Source organism: Chiloscyllium plagiosum, chromosome 25, assembly GCF_004010195.1.
Source record: "Chiloscyllium plagiosum isolate BGI_BamShark_2017 chromosome 25, ASM401019v2, whole genome shotgun sequence".
Lineage (NCBI taxonomy): Eukaryota > Metazoa > Chordata > Chondrichthyes > Orectolobiformes > Hemiscylliidae > Chiloscyllium > Chiloscyllium plagiosum.
Window position 1 is genome coordinate 21104415 of NC_057734.1, and position 16891 is coordinate 21121305.

Genomic DNA, 16891 nt, shown 5'->3' on the forward strand with positions numbered 1-16891 from the left:
ATGGTCTCGGGTGACCTCGCAACACCAAACTGCTTTTTCATTAGCAAGTTTGTTGGAATGGAGCATGGATTTTCCTGGAAGTTTCAAGTTGTCTGGGAACGTAAAGTGCTATAAAATGCTCACTGCAACAGTAAGACCCCACAGTTCATGCCATCACTGGTCACCCACTCTGGCTTGGTGACTTCAACACTGCCTTGACACTGCTGCAGAGAAAGGTGGGCTGGGACCTTATAGAGGCTTGTAAAATCATGAGGGTCAAGTATAGGGTAAATAGACAAGGTCTTTCCCCTGGGTTCGGGGAGTCCAGAACTAGAGGGCATAGGTTTAGACTGAGAGGGGAAAGATTTAAAAGGGATGTAAGGGGCAACTTCTTCACGAAAAGCATGGCGCTTTTATGGAATGATCTGCCAGAGGAAGTGATAGAGGCTGGTACAGTTACAACATTTAAAAGGCATTTGTATGGGTATATGAATAGGAAAGGTTTAGAGGGATATTGAGCCAAGTACTGGCAAATGGAACTGGATCAAGCTGGACCAAAGGGTCTGTTTCCATGCTGTACATTTCTATGATTCTGCTAGGGGTCAGTGGACTAGGGTCGGGAAATGGGAAGAGAGACATGTATGCTGTGTACAGTGTCTAATGGAGGATGCTGTATAGTATGTCAGCCAGTAAACCTAATTTTGGTAAATGCTGGCAACAAAAGGACTCCAGATTGACAAAACTATGTGGCCATTATTATAGTTAACAACAGTTTTTTGTTTCTTTCCCCTGAGAGTCATTGAAACTGTGCTGTAAGTTATGTTCCCAGTTTGCTACCCTCAGAATTTCCCTGCTTTTGATTTAGGCAACCAAGTTCCAAAGTGTTCCAAAGCGATGCTTAAATTTTTATAAATTAGTGAGTGTTAGATCTTAATTACTGCTTATCAGAAGCAGTAACTGGGCTCCTTTTGAAATTATGGACATTGCTTTAAGTTCCAGGTGGAAAGTATTAAGTTAAATTGCCAGGTTTCTACTGCCTGTAACTGTAAGAACTGTGTTTGGATCCTTCTATATTTAAAATAATGGCTCTAAGCAATTTTCTGGAACAGTTCCACAAATAAGAAAGACAGTCTCCTTCAGATGTAAGGCTTTGACATTCACTCACTGCCTGGTTTAAACCAGCAATGAGTCAGCATAGATATTATTTAAGGCAGATAGCATTTCATTGTGCTCTATACCAGACCTGGGTTAAATGGAAAATGAGCACAGCATGTCTAGACTGCTGCTGCGTTTCCCTGTAGGTTATTGCTATTTTAATGTGTTGGCTGAGATGATGCATTACTGTTATGTTTTGCTTGAATGCATTAGTCCTGCAGAATAGTCTAAATGTCCTCTGCTTTTCATGCAACCTATCATCACAGATATTCAGACAACTACTTCTACTTTTGTTTTTACGTGACCATGTAAAATGAAATAGATACTTTTCCAACAGAAGACTTGACAGCTGTGAAAGTTTGTATATCTAAAGTATTGTTTTTTTTTATTCTTCTATTATTGCATCACCATTTGTTTTTGGTCATGCTTTAATAGGTACTAAATACCAAGAAGATGGGGATGTATGATCTGTCAGTAATTTCTCCTCTATGGGAAAGTGAACAATTTTCTTTTCTGGATTGCATGGCACATGGGGTAAACCATGATGTTAGGCATTCAGTGCCTGATTGAGAAACCCAGTGTTGGGAAGTGGGTGTCCATCAAGAGCTACCCATCTGTCCTTGCTACCAAACCTCTTCCTACCTCTCCCCTGTGATTTACCTCCTTCCATCTGTGTCTCCCTGTGACCATAGAGTCGCAGCATGGAAACAGACCCTTCAATCCAAACAGTCCATGCTGACCATGTTCCCAAGCTAAACAAGTCCTACCTGCCTGCGTTTGGCCCATATCCCGCCAAACCTTTCCTATTCAAGTACTTATCCATATGTCTTTTAAACATTGTAACTCTACCTGCATCCATCACTTCCTCTGGCAGTTCATTCCGCACACGAACCAGTCTCTGTGTAAAAGAACAGTTGCCCCTCGTCCTTTTTAAACCTTTTTCCCTTCACCTTAAAATATACCCCCTTGTTTTGAATTATCCCACCTTAGGGAAAAAACCCTTGCTACTCACCTTAACCTAGGCTCAGGACTGTGTCATATTAGTATAAGGCTGATGTCTTCCTACTGACACCGCCATTCAACAGAGATTCTTGATCCCAGGGAAAATTCATATTAGCCTGTCAAATGCTATATCTGGCATGAGACCTCTGTCACCTCCTCCTTTAAAATCACTCAATCCTGTCAATTGTAACGTTTTTTCTTCCCTGTTCACCTCTTTAAAATATGAACATCAATCACTCCCTTCCTCTTGGGATCCTGGGCTATGGTCTCTATCACTGATTTTCATTGCTGTTCTCCCCCTGAAGTGACTTGCTTATAATCAACTGTACTATGTTTTTAGGCTAAGCCACATTAGCCCACAATTGGGTGGATTAGAGAACTTTGCAATTTGTGCTGTCAATTTGCTATTCCCCTTAGTTCTCTGCTCCAATTAATTCTGCACTGAGAATTTCGCCTTGCATAAACTGATAAGAGTGACAAGGTTTACAAAGACCTTCGTAAATACAGGTGTACGGTCTAATAGTCCATTCATAACCAATAAAATTTAAAGATTTTAAAGGTTAGTAAGGCTCCGAAATTGTTACATGAGCATATGATTTAAACAATGTACTAAAATATCATTGAATAATATTCAGAAAGATGTACAGTTCAAGAAATACAGGAACCAAAGGTGGTAGTTGCCTACATGGAGCTATTTGATTTTTTGCTCATTCATGGGACATGAGTGCTACAGGCAGGGCTAACATATATCGACCATCTCAAATCACCTTGAAGGTGATGGTGAGCAACCACCTTGGATCCTGTTGTCTATGTAGTTTAGGTATAACCACAATGCCTGTTCAGAATTATTGAACTGTAGTGGTTTGATACGACTGAATACCTTCCTAGGCAACATCAGAAGGCAGCCAAGAATCAACCACACTGATGGGAAATTGGGGTCACATGCATGCCAGACCCAGCATCCAAAACACTGATTTCCTTTCCTGAGAGTAAATTGTAAAATAGATGGGATCTTACAACAATCATGATCATTACTGATTTAAGCATTTTCTAATCAACATGTTTAGAGGTGTTACTACACCCCTCTGGATCAGATGGGACTTGAACCTTGGCCTCCTGGTTCAGACATAGGGACACTATCGCTACGCCATTAGAATCCTTCTCATTACTGATTTTATTCTAGATTTATTAATTAGCCACAGCTACCAGAAATCAATTCACAGCAAATCAAATTAGATATTTGGCATTCCTTTGCCAGAAGCATTTCATGAGCCAGTCATGATCCCATATAGTTTCAATTGGTGATGTTCAGGCCTAAGAAACCTCATTAAAATTTGATTTTTGTTTTAAACTTGATTTCCATTCTATCAATTAATTGTCTTCTCTAATCTGTTTGTTTTCTCTGAAGGATTTATTTGCATGTACAATCTACCCATTTTAACATGTCTGCTGGTTGTAGATATTTTTTCTCATCAACCTGTTCAGAGATGTTAAGACAACTCTTGGGAGTATGTAGCATTTGAACCTAGGCCTCGTGCATTAGGAACACTACCACTATACCACAGGACTCCTCTTGCCTTTTGGTTGTAGTTATTTAATCAACCTGTACAGACATGTTGTGACATCTGTTGGCTCAGAGGTAGATGCACTACCACAGCACCACAAAACCCCAAGAGCAAAAAAAGAGAGTTGGAAATTTCTGGAAACAGCAATAAGAGTGGGATTTGAGCCCATAACTACAAAGTACAATAGACTAACCATGCCTTAATGTCTCAGCCACCTCCTCACATTCTATGCTGGTTTATTTTATATGGCAGTAGAATTATTATTAATTACTAACTGGTTTTAAAATGGAAAGTCTAAATAGTGTCCTTATTCTGTGAAATGGTAGCCCTAACTGTATTGAGTTTAACATCCAAATGCAACCATTTCTGGAAACCCTCCATATTTGACAGTTGCAAATTATTCAGCAACTTGTAGGGTTCACAACTAATGCCATATTTCATCTTCAACACAGTAGTTTCTATTAAATTAATTTTTGCACTGTGAACTTGCCATTTTTCTTGCAAGTTCTGAAAAATTCCTGTTATAAAAATTATTTGTTTGCTGCTTTGGTTTACAGATATTTAAGCAAGAAAAATTTAACTGTCCCTTAAGTTTTATAATCATCTTTAACTTAATTTTAAATGTGTATATATAACTGCTCCTGATTATTTAATCTGATCGTATAATGCTCAGTAAGTGATGTTGGAACTTTAGCTCTCTTCCAGGCACCTTTCACTATCCAAATATACCAGCATGTTGTATCCGATACTCTGAAGGCAGGAGTCCCTGAGTCCCTGTAAGCTTTCAAATATTTTTAAACTTAAATACAGTACAAACACGGTTATCCGAACATTCGATTATTCAAATAAAATACTCACTGCCTGTATTGTTCGGATAATCGAGGTTGCCCTGTATACTAATCTGAGAGTTGGGAGCAAATATTCTGATATTTGCATACTGGCTCTGTGATAATTAGTTAATTGGTGTTCTACCAAAATCTAGTGAAGAGTGATTTATTTCAGATTTTGATAAAGTAACAAATTATCAGATCACAACTTTCTTCCAGCCCTCCCATCCCTCCTTCCTTACGTGCTTTTAATAACCATAAGTATGGGCTTTTAACTATTTCAGAGCGATGGCATTTTGGATCAAAATCTGCTAATAGAAAAGCAACTACTTGAACTACACCAGCAGAATCATCAACTTAGAGTAGAGAAAGCAGAAACTGAGCGCAGGCTCCAAATGGAAATCCAACAGCTAAAAAATCAGGTGTGTAAACCTCAGAAATGATGATAATGTTCATATTGAAGCAAAGTAAGCAAATCTTATGATTTTAATTATCATAGGATATGATGGTCTAGCATCCTTTATTTACAATACATAAATAAATGATTATATTTCAGAAACAAAATGTAGAACAAACTAGTCAGCAGTACAACGGGTCTCAATTAGACTGAGAACAGAAGGGCACAAAGAAGTAACTTGTGGATGCACAAAGGTTTACAAATTTTGACCTAAAGCACAGTGTTCCATGTGCAAAGTGTGAGGGCTGGTGCTTTAGCTAAATCATGAACCTCCATTCTAAAAGCCCATCTAATCAGCAGCCAGTATCTTTAGGATCTGAGTGATTGCGGAGAAAACATAAACATTGACAAGGTAACTATTTTTCCTGTGGGTCATGTGTTCAGCCACCCCGTGCCCCACAACAGTGTTTCTGATTGGCCCCAGATTAGGGCAAGTGATGTCCCCTCCCAAAACGAAAACAGCAATTAGGTCCCATCGTATCGCTACCAGAGACACCATCACACAAACTGGCGAAAGAACTACAGCAGAAACTGAAACACCTGATCAGCGGATCCAGACACTCTATGCAGTCAATACAGGAATTCTTGGACATCATCAGAAATATACACATAGACAAGGAAGAAACTATGCTCTCATTCGCTGTAACAGCACTGTTCACCTCTATCGACAAAACCTTAGCCAGAGAAACAATAGCCAACCTCCTGGACATACAGAACAAACAAGACAGGGAACCTATCAACAAAGACTGCATACTCAAACTACTGGATCTGTGCCTCACAACAGACTTCACATTCAACCACCAAATATATGAACAAATCAATGGCACACCCGTGGGCTCACCCATCTCTGGACTCATAGCAGAAGCTGTAATGCAAAGATTAGAACAAACAATCTTACCGCAAATTCAACCCAAACTCTGGGTCAGATATGTGGATGACACCTTTGTAATCATTAAAAAACACAGTAATAGAAAACACACACCGGATCATCAATGCCACACTCACAGGAATCAGATTCAAAGAAAAGGACAACCAACTCCCATTCCTAGACATGATGGTACAGAGAACACCGAACGGAGAATTAACCACAAAGGCACACAGGAAAGCCCCATACACAGACCAAGTTCTGAACTACGAAAGCAACCACCCCAACACACACAAAAGAAGTTGCATCAAGACACTGTTCAAAAGGGCCACAACATACTGCAGCACACCAGAGCTGCAAAAAGAGGAAGAAGAACACCTATACAATGTATTCGCCAAAAACGGATACCCACGCAATTTCATCAACAGATGTCTAAGGGAAAGATAACGGAATGAGGATATGCCACAACCCAAAGGACTAGCCACGTTACCATACATCAAGAACATTTCTGAACTGACAGCCAGACGGATGACAAGCAACATGAGTTCGACTGGGGCAACACTACTATTATAGGACAAGCCAAACAGAGAACAGCCAGGGAATTCCTAGAAGCATGGCACTCATCCACAGATTCTATCAACAAACACATCAACCTGGACCCAATATACCGGCCACTGCAGTGGACAGCTGGAACTGACAACCGGAAGCGGCAGAACAAACCACTATAAATGCCGGAGGAAACAACACAGAAGCGCTTCACAGGAGGCTCCCAAGCACTGAGGATGTCCCCTAGACAGGGGGCGAAACTTCTGCAACACAAATTCCCAGCTTGGCGAACAGAACCACAACAGCAATTAGGTCCCTCTGCTTTCCCAGGCACTCTTACCTGCCTTCGAGGCAGGCAAGAATCAAGCCAGAGGCAGGCTGAGACACTTAACTGGTTATTAATTGAAAACTTAAGAGCCTTTAATTCATGACAAGTTGAGAAGGTCACCTGTGGATTTTCTCACTCAGCACTTAACTACTGCGGTGGCAAAACGTGAGCAAGTATCTTTAGATATCAATTCACCCAATTATTTGCCTTCCTCAATAACCTCTATGATAGTGAGATTAACACACCTATTTTATTAGTAGTAGCCATCTACTTTGAAAAAATGTCAAAGATATCAAAGGCTGTGCTGATTATGCAACAGGTTGTTAATGACAAAAACCAAGCAGACATTTTCCTGTTTGTTTATTTATGATTGCACCAATTATTTTATTCCCTGTGGTCTCTATTGTCAGTGGCATTGCCAGTATGTAAATATTTAAAAAAGAAAGACTGCTTTGAATTTGTTTCTAATTTACTACTTTTGTAGAAAAATTGTTTCTAATTTTTTGAAAAACTGTTCACGTACATGCTTTAGATTGCAGGTCTTACAGAGGCCAATTGGCAAATGGCTGAAGAACTAAAGCAATATAAATGTTCCAGAGATATTGAGAATAAAATAAATCAAATGGTGATTATGAAATATTTAATCATTTACGTTTCTATTATCTGTACATATAAATATGCTGTGGACAAACATGAGCAGAGTGAATAATGGTGATGCTGTCTGTGCTCATTGTTATAATGAGGGAAATCTGATGGCTATCTCTGGGGCATGCACATGTGCAGTCAAACAAAGAAACCAAATAACCAAAAAACTGGATGCTGGAGATGGAGTTTAATTCAGATAAATGTGAGGTGCTGCATTTTGAGAAAGCAAATCCTAGCAGGACTTATGCACTTAATGGTAAGGTCTGAGGTAGTGTTGCTGAACAAAGAGACCTAAGGGTGCAGGTTCATAGCTCCTTGAAAGTGGAGTAGCAAGTAGATAGGATAGTGAAGAAGACGTTTGGTATGCTTTCTTTTATTGGTCAGAGTATTGAGTACAGGAGTTGGGAGGTCATGTTGCGGCTGTACAGGACATTGGTTAGGCCACTGTTGGAATATTGCGTGCAATTCTGGTCTCCTTCCTATCAGAAAGATGTTGTGAAACTTGAAAGGGTTCAGAAAAGACTTAGCAAGGATGTTGCCAGGGTTGGAGGATTTGAGCTACAGGGAGAGGCTAAACAGACAGGGGTTGTTTTCCCTGGAGCGTCGGAGGCTGAGGGGGTGACCATAAAGAGGTATACAAAATTATGAGGGGCATGGATAGGGTAAATAGGCAACATATTTTCCCTGGGGTCGGGGAGTCCAGAACTAGAGGGCATAGGTTTAGGGTGAGAGGGGAAAGATATAATAGAGACCTAAGGGGCAACTTTTTCACGCAGAGGGTGGTACGGGTATGGAATGAGCTGCCAGAGGAAGTGGTGGAGGCTGGGACAATTGCAACATTTAAGAGGCATCTGGATGGGTATATGAATAGGAAGGGTTTGGAGGGAAATGGGCTGGGTGCTGGCAGGTGGAACTAGATTGAGTTGGGGTATCTGGTCGGCATGGACGGGTTGGACCGAAGGGTCTGTTTCCATGCTGTACATCTCTATTGTCTATGACTGTGCAGGCTCTCAAGATATCAGCATTTCTCTAGTTCTGGTCTCGGGAGCACTTCTGATTTTAAACGTTTCGTCATTGCCAGTCATCCCTTCAACTGTCAAAGCTTTAATGTCTAGTATATCCTCTATAAACCTCTCTGCCTTGCTACTTCTCCCTTTTCTTTAGGCGTTGCTTGACATGTATCACTTTGGTGATGCTTTTGAAATATTTCATTATCTTCTGATTTGGCTTATTGGCTTTATATTGCTCCAATGAAGTACTTTGAGATAGTTTACTATGTTAAAGGTGCAATATAGTTGTAAGTTGATGATTTGAACTCTGCTTATCTCAGCTTGGACTTCTCAATCAACTTGGTGGTCCTTGCTGTTGCTTGCCCAGCACAATTATGGCACACATCACACACCCCTTCTAGAGACCAAAGCAGTAGAAAAGGTTACTTTGGAGAAAATCTCTGTTGACAAGTTTATGTGCAGCTGTCAATAGGATAAATGGAATGTACAGTTCCTTCGTTGCTGAGAACGAAAATCAGGGCCAATAGCTCATAATATTATCACACCTAAGATTGGCCTCAGGCTAGTATTGATGGAATGCAGTCTGTCATTGGAATACCACAGTTTTGTTATCCATTCTGCATCATGCTGATCTGCCAAGAATTTTTATGTGACGTCCCACATGCCTATTTTTAACATTGAACATTGGTCAGATATTGCAATAGGAATGAGCCCTCACCATTCTTAAGGACTAAATCAGCAGCAATTTTGTGTGTGTATGTGTGCACACATGTAGTTATGCATGAAAATCAGCAAATTACTGCCTGAATTGCCCTGCTACCCTACAAGCTGTACCACATTGGTTCCTTGCTGAGGATTTGGCATTCAAATACAAGGAGGGCTGAGTTTCTCATCCTTTTTCTTTGTGGCCAATTTTCTTTTCCACACGCAAGTAACCCAAATATGTCCATGCTTTGGATAGATTTTCATTTTCATTATCAAGCTTGTAATTTGGAAGGGTGAATTTCATTTGGATGTGGTTGAGTTTCATTTTGGAATCAAATTGATCCATAAATGACCGTTTTCCCTACCAGATTACTGTTGGTAATAAAAATTACCCACATCATGTGATCTTAACTCTTTCATTTTTGAAAACTATAATACTTTTACCTCTTAATATTGCAAAGCAGGTGAATTTCGTGACCTGGTAATTCACCTGTTCAAAATTGGTTGGCACTTAAATGGGGCAATCTTTTGACCACACTCTAAGCTTTTGCTTCAAGTATCTCAAGTTTATTAATCTTAATGTTGCCTAGCATCATGTGCTTTGTTTATGAAGAGAAAATATGTTATTGGTTTGTTGAGCCATGGCAGTTTATTGTCTCAGAACTAACAATATCTTTAGTTTTGACAGTGTTACTCTCAATTCGTTACAAAATGCTTGTCGACCTATCAATAAGCATTCTATTTATAAACAAATAGATAACATGTTCATTGTGTAGCACTCCAGCTCTTAAAAAATTAATTAATATAAGTAAACATGTATTCTGCTCATCATGTGGCCACGACCAGACCTAAGAGAGAATATTTTCAATTGATGAATGCAAGGTGAATGTTCTTTGCATGCAATTTTAAATCGTTAATGTCTTAAAGTCAGTGCCAGAAATGATTCTTTATGCCGGCTCTCCTCTGAACTATCCTGTCAAACCCATTCCCCTGCTTAATCACTATATCCCTACAAATTATTTTCCATCCTACATTCATTTTACTAATTTGCAAAATCATTTGAATAGTTCCACTTTCACAACTCTATTAGGCAGAGAGTTCCATGACATTACCATTTATTGCATGGACTCAGTCTGTATGGCACATTTATGCTGGACGTGACCTACATTAATAAGAAGGGATTAGTCCTCTGTAAACAGAACAAATATGTTCAAACCTTGTACCTTTTGTGAGTTACCCAGACGCTTAAGGAAACTATAGTTCCCTATTGCTTTCTACATGGTAATGCCTTGGCCAATCAGAATTGACTTACCCACTAATCTGCAATGTTTTCTCCTGTGCTATAAATTGTTGTAATCATTTGTAATTTGGCATTCTTGCATTTGTCCTGATAAAATGTAAGAGGAAAAGCTTCAACAATGTGTCTCCTTTTTCAGCAATATATTTTTTAACCCTTCTGTACTCCAAGCTAATCTTAAATTTAATATATTGCTTTTTAGATGTGGAAGATGAACAAATAAGTGTAATTTTATCGATTTTGGCGTAGTTCATCTAAAACAAAATTTTGTTTTTTTTTTCTCTTTTTCTCTCTCTCTTGCTTTCTTTCTCTCCCTCCTCTCGTTGTCTTTCTCTCTCTCCGTCCCTTCCTCTCCCTCATGCACACATACACACACAATGAGGATAGGAGGTCTTAGAATACTCTCCCAATGGAGAGTGATTTCTTTCTTTGCATCACATACCTAAATGTAGCTTCTGTCTTCAAAAACTGGGGATAAAACTGCACAAACAGAAAAATCAAGATTCTTTAAGCTGATTTTTAAAAATTAGATCATTTATGTTTGTATGCAATACATTTTATGGTAGATCAAAATAGTGAAATAAATCAGATCCGTCTGTTTTGTATCTTGAGGAATCTGACAACGATATTAAAGGCAAAGGTGTAACGTAAGAGCAATCTGTGATGTGTCAATAGCAGTGGTTTTATTGGAATATTTTGATGAATTTACACTGTCAACGTGAGTGTTTGGACCCTATTTAAGTTCAAAGAAATTGCATATTTGCTTAGTCATATCTTGGAGCTGGATCTCAAACCTCAAGGTTCTTGAGTCATGACCCACTGTTCACCAAACTTATTCTTCTGTGCCTGCCATCCCACCCAAAAAAAATTGCACTGAGGTTATAAACCTGCTTTTGAAAGAATTACATTCAGAGTAAACACAATCCCCAAATGTATCAGCTATCCATTCACAGAAGACAGCATTCAAATTCTAATTTGGCACAACTGTGGATTCAACCGCTCAACTTTTTAATGTCACATGAGATAGTAACTATTCTTGATTATTTTAAAAGCGTCTCAAACACTTTATCACCTTAGGCAAAAATGAGGAGTACAGATGCTGGAAACCAGAGTTTAGATCAGAATGGTGCTGGAAAAGCACAGCAAGTCAGGCAGCATCCGCGGAGCAGGAAAATCGACCTGATGAAGGGCTTTTGCCCGAAATATTGATTTTCCTGCTCCTCGGATGCTGCCTGGCCTGCTGTGCTTTTCCAGCACCACTCTGATCTAAACTTTATCATCTTATTTTAGTCAAAAATCTCAAACATTACTTACAGTTCTGTTTAGGTCTTTTCTGCTGCTGCTTATATTTACCCCTTACTACTTATGAATCCTGAATTTTCTGATGTCATACTTTTTTAAAAAATCCTTTCCTAACTGGTTACTCACTTTACTGTAGCTCTTCCATTCTTCTTGAAACAGCTTCTCCAGCTTCAAATGTATAATTGTCTAGTTTCTCCAAAACACACTTGTTGGCTAATCAAATAACTGAATGTTGTAATTTAACTTCATTGCATTATTGGATTGATAAGATCAAACATTGACACAAGAAAATAACCAACATTTTGCAGTGCAAATTTAGTCCAGGCACAAAGTGAGTTAGCTAAATCTGTCAATATCTCATTGCTCAAGTGAGTTGATTCATTTGTCACTTTTAAGATGCTGATGTATTTCTCCTCTTCTCTGCCCTTCCTTTTCTCCATGTTTCTGTGACACAAGTGATTCTCCAACCAGCAATAAGTTTGCTCGTTAATCTTTGTAGTTCTCATTTTGAGTAACACTTCAGAGATGTGCCACAGAAAATTGACTGTCAATCATGGAATAAGTCAATTTTTTTGATCAAGCAACTTTACCTCAAATTTAAAATACATGAGGCCTGCCTGAGTTTGCAGGATAATGTTAAATATGAAAAGTTGAATAATTTGTGGTAAACAGTTCTACAATCTTGTAAATCCCTCCTAGATATTATTTGATGTTTCATATTTCTTTAGCTGTATACTTTGCTATCAAGTTAAAATTAGATTTTGGACATGTGTATGGAAACACTAATGTACAGAATAATTTCATAATTTAGATTTTTGCCTCAAAAATATAATTGTTAAGTTAAAAGCTTAAGCTTATTTGTGCATTTGTTATAATGAGAAGATTAGTGCTCTGTTGTATTACACTGATGATTTTGGACAGCAAAAGAAAGTTGTGGCTAGAAGTAATTGTTACTTTGTTCTCAGATTGAACAGATGGAGATGCAGCACAAGGAGCTCTTACAGATGCAGGTGGAGCTGCTACGGAAAGAGTATAACAAGTTAAATCATCAAGCTAATGGTGGCTCTGATTCTATTCAGGATTCTAAAGATGATTGCACTGATGGAACTGAGCGTACAACTGAACAGACATTTGTGGGCAGTGCAACTTTGTCCCCCAAGCGTCATAGCATAACACTGACCTTACCAACCACTATAGTGACATCGCATGAAATCGTGACCTCTGAGCATGGAATCATGTCAACATCAGATGATGTAATTGCAGCATCTGAAATGGACCTCAGTTCTGGAAATGTCATATCCTTCATTGAGCCTAATAATAATTCATCAAATGAATCTGCAGGTTTGACAACACTTGAAATTGTAGAGGTCCATTTAGACAGTGAGTCAACCATTTCAAATATGGAGTCAACTTCCCCCACACGCGTACATCTGTATCCTGTCACACACATCACTGATAATGTTGAACTTTCCTCTGGCAAACGGATTTCTGAAGAGGATCCGGAAGAAGGAAGTCAATCAAAAATCCAGAGAACTGTTTGAAACAGTGTACTGCTATGTTATTTTATAGTGTCGAAATGTATGGCTTTATTTTTATTCAATATTTCAATGAATAATTTATTAATATTTAATTCAGAATTGTTCTTATTTTAGTTTTTTAAATGGAGGTTAGAGAGAATTTATTTGACTTATGAACTTTGACCATTTCAGATTGCTTTGTGCCAAAGAATACTGTGCAGTTTCCTTGTGCAGCAGAGATTTAGGCAATACAATAAATCCTTATTTCTTAAGGTGAGAGAGCAAGACTGTAGACTGACCTTTTGACCTTTCAAAAAAAAATTACCAACACAGCAATAAAGTACAATTATTGTTATAGTTCTTGATTAAACCAATATTGGGAACTTAAAAATAAGCTGACTGCTAACCATGATTGATTTAAAATAATGAAACATTCTGTAAGCTATTTGATTTCAAGGCCATTCAACTGAATCTGTTTCTATTTTATAGGAGCTTTAGGAATTCACTAATAGTTATGATAAAGTGTAAATTTATATTCAATAAAGTTAAATCTTTGGGAAGGGCCACTGACAATTCAGTCATCAGGTAATGGAAGTTTACCATCAAGTAGGCTTACTATTTTGTGTGCATGATGGCATCTCCTGAATTTTAATGACCTTTTCATTAACAGATGATTATATTAAAGGAAATTAGATTTGTGACAACTACTGTCCCTTTGTATACATTGCAATAATGTCCAGCATTTTGCCTTTCACACCCCTCAAAACTACCAATCTAAATTACTCAGAAATGTGATAGACCTGCTAGAATAATTAACGGCAAAACTCTGCCACAATTGGTGCTGGATATTCCATTAACATCAGGTATGTTTTTGGTGAGCAGCATGTAAAATAGAGCAGATAGCCATATTAATAATTTTCCTGCCAGCCCCAGAGCTCAGCCTCATAATATGGAAGATGATGGGCACCTAAATTGGCAACCCAACCATCATATATAAAGCAACTACAAGTAAATTGAACTTGTCATCTGCTGAAATAAAATCACTTTGCTTTTCACATTCAGTCTTATTATATTGTGAGCTGAATGCTTACAAGGTGCCTCAAATGCCTTTGAAGTTTGTATAAACTCTGCACACTTTAAGCTGTTTTTATTAAATGACCAAGTGACTTGTGCAATTTTGGTTGTGTTTTCATTAAATTGAGGATAAATTGATAAGTTGAAATCATTCAATATGTCCAAGTTGGTGATGTTTGAATCCAAAATAATTAGTGTACATTAAATTATTTTTAATAAATTCCTTCTAAATAATTTCATACCTTAGATTGCTACACATCTTATTTTATAGCCTCTTCAATATTGCATTTCACTCTTTCATGATGTGCTCATTGTTTCAATTTTGTTCTGGTTTAGCCATGAAAAATATCTGTTGTTTGATTTTCGTCCATGGCCTTTACCCAAATGCTTTATGGGTAAAAATGTTTGCAATGGGTTTTAATGAAATACTGAATTGATATTTTTAAGTCACATTTTTTGTATCCTAAAAGACACTAAATATGTATTCTATAATAGTAGTCTTGTATATATTTTTTGATTGAGCTAATGACAGACAACTTTTGACTGAGCTAAAACAAATAAATTCCTTTATATTTTGTTCCAAAATCAAATGATCAGATGTATTCTTTAAAAAAACCTAAAATGAAGCATGCATATTTTCATATTGTTAACAGCAGTAAGTCTAAAATTAAGTAAATTCAGTTATATTTAAATTTCTCCTTGTGATCAGATTAGGGATTAATGTCAGATGGCACCTAGTATTTTCATTCTTCCGGATTCAGCTATTCTTCAGACTTGAACAAACTATATTTTCAAACTTGAATTTCTGAATGATGTTTTGTGCACTGTGCAAATGAAGATCTAGTGAACAAAATAACTGTACACTAGTAAATTGTACATTGAATATTAGTTTTCATTAAATTATTTTTAATAAATTCCTTCTAAATAATTTCATGCCTTAGATTGCTACACATCTTATTTTATAGCCTCTTTCTTACATTTCTTACATTTATCAGAATAAAATAAATTTGCAAAACACTGGTTCAAATTGCTGAAGATATTAGAATGAATTCTCTGACAGCTTTTGCAAGTATGAAATTGAAGGGCTGGTATAATGTAATTTGTCCATGCTCTACTCCATCACAGATGTTAGTCTTCATCCCTGGGATCATTCTTGTGAGACTCCTTTGGACTCTCTCCCAAGCCGGCAGACCTTCTTTAAATATTGGGCCTAAATCCGCTCACAATACTCCAAGTGCAGTCTGACCAGAGCCTTACACATCCTTAGCATTACATCTATGCTTTTGTTTTCTCGTCCTTTTGAAATGAATGCCAAAAGTGCATTTTCCTTTTTAACTGCCAGCTGAACCTACATGTCCATCAGAACATCAAATATGAGATCCAGTACGACTAGTAATTCATTATACTAAACCGTTTATGCATAAAACAGCACTGTTCATACACATGTTCTCGGTCAGAGAGGTTCAAATGGTGAAGAAGTTACCTTGAAGAATCAAATTAATTTGAGTTCTGCCAGGATTACGTGAATCTAGACTTCATTATAACCCAGGGTCTAAATAAGGACATGAGTGACTGTCCTTGAGGTTAAGGCAGCATTTGTCTGCGTGTGATACCAATGAACCCTTGTAAAATCAAAATCTCTGGGGACCAACAATTAAACACTATTGGCTGGACTCATAACAAATACAAGAGAACATATTTGCGGTTAATGTATCTTTCTTTCTTTACCATTGCTGGATTAAAATCCTAAAGTTCCATACCTAACAGCAATGAGGGAGTACCTTCGTCACATACATTGCAATTGTTTGATAAGGAGGATCTCAAGGGTAACTAAAGATTGGCAATTTGTGGTGGTTTTGCCAGCATTGCCCAGCTATCAGAACTGAACTTTAAACAAGCAGTGATTTATATTCAATTTAAGAATTCTGGTAACTCAAACTTGCTTGTACCTCATGCCATGTTCCCATCCCCCATAGCTCACCTCACATTGCCTTCATTCACAAATGTTTGCAGGCTAATGCAGGATCTAAGTTGGGTAATTTACACCATGCAAACTCAAACTGCAATGAGGAGTTCACTGACTTGAATCCAGTGTTATGAAAGGCACTATGTAAATATATGTCTATTTCTTTACATTGAACATCATACTGGATGTTCCAGAATACACACCCGTGAGCAGTGCAATTGAAAAATGACCAGCACACACAACAAAAACAGAAATTGCTGTGGAACTCGGCTGGACTGGCAGCATCTTTGGGGAGGAAGCAGAGTTAATGTTTTAAGTCTGGTGAAGTTCATCACATGAACTGCAGTTCCGATGAAGAGTCATAGAACTCAAAATTCTGGATTAGTGATGCTGGAAGAGCACAGCAGTTCAGGCAGCATCCAAGGAGCTTCGAAATCAACGTTTCGGGCAAAATCACTAATCCAGAATCTGGTTTCCAGCATCTGCAGTCATTGTTTTTACCTCATAGAACTCAAAATGTTAACTCTGCTTTCACCCCACAGATCTTCTAGACCTGCTGAGTTTCACCAACAATTTGTTTTTATTTCAGATCTCCAGCATCTGCAGTTCTTTGTTTTAGCCAGCACATATAACTTTTATATGTTCAATTCT

At 37.9% G+C, this 16891-nt stretch overlaps 1 protein-coding gene across 3 annotated transcripts in view; it reads left to right on the forward strand.

Moving 5' to 3' along the window:
• zgc:193801 (uncharacterized protein LOC564476 homolog) overlaps window positions 1-13503 on the forward strand; it is a 42970-nt gene extending 29467 nt beyond the window's left edge. For all 3 annotated transcript variants that reach the window (XM_043715630.1, XM_043715632.1, XM_043715631.1), the window contains exons 6-8: window positions 4813-4950; window positions 7257-7349; window positions 12649-13503. In XM_043715630.1, the coding sequence (XP_043571565.1) occupies window positions 4813-4950; window positions 7257-7349; window positions 12649-13224 (807 nt within the window). In that variant the 3' untranslated portion in view covers window positions 13225-13503. The remainder of the gene's footprint in view (window positions 1-4812; window positions 4951-7256; window positions 7350-12648) is intronic.
• The last annotated feature ends 3388 nt before the right edge of the window (window positions 13504-16891 follow it).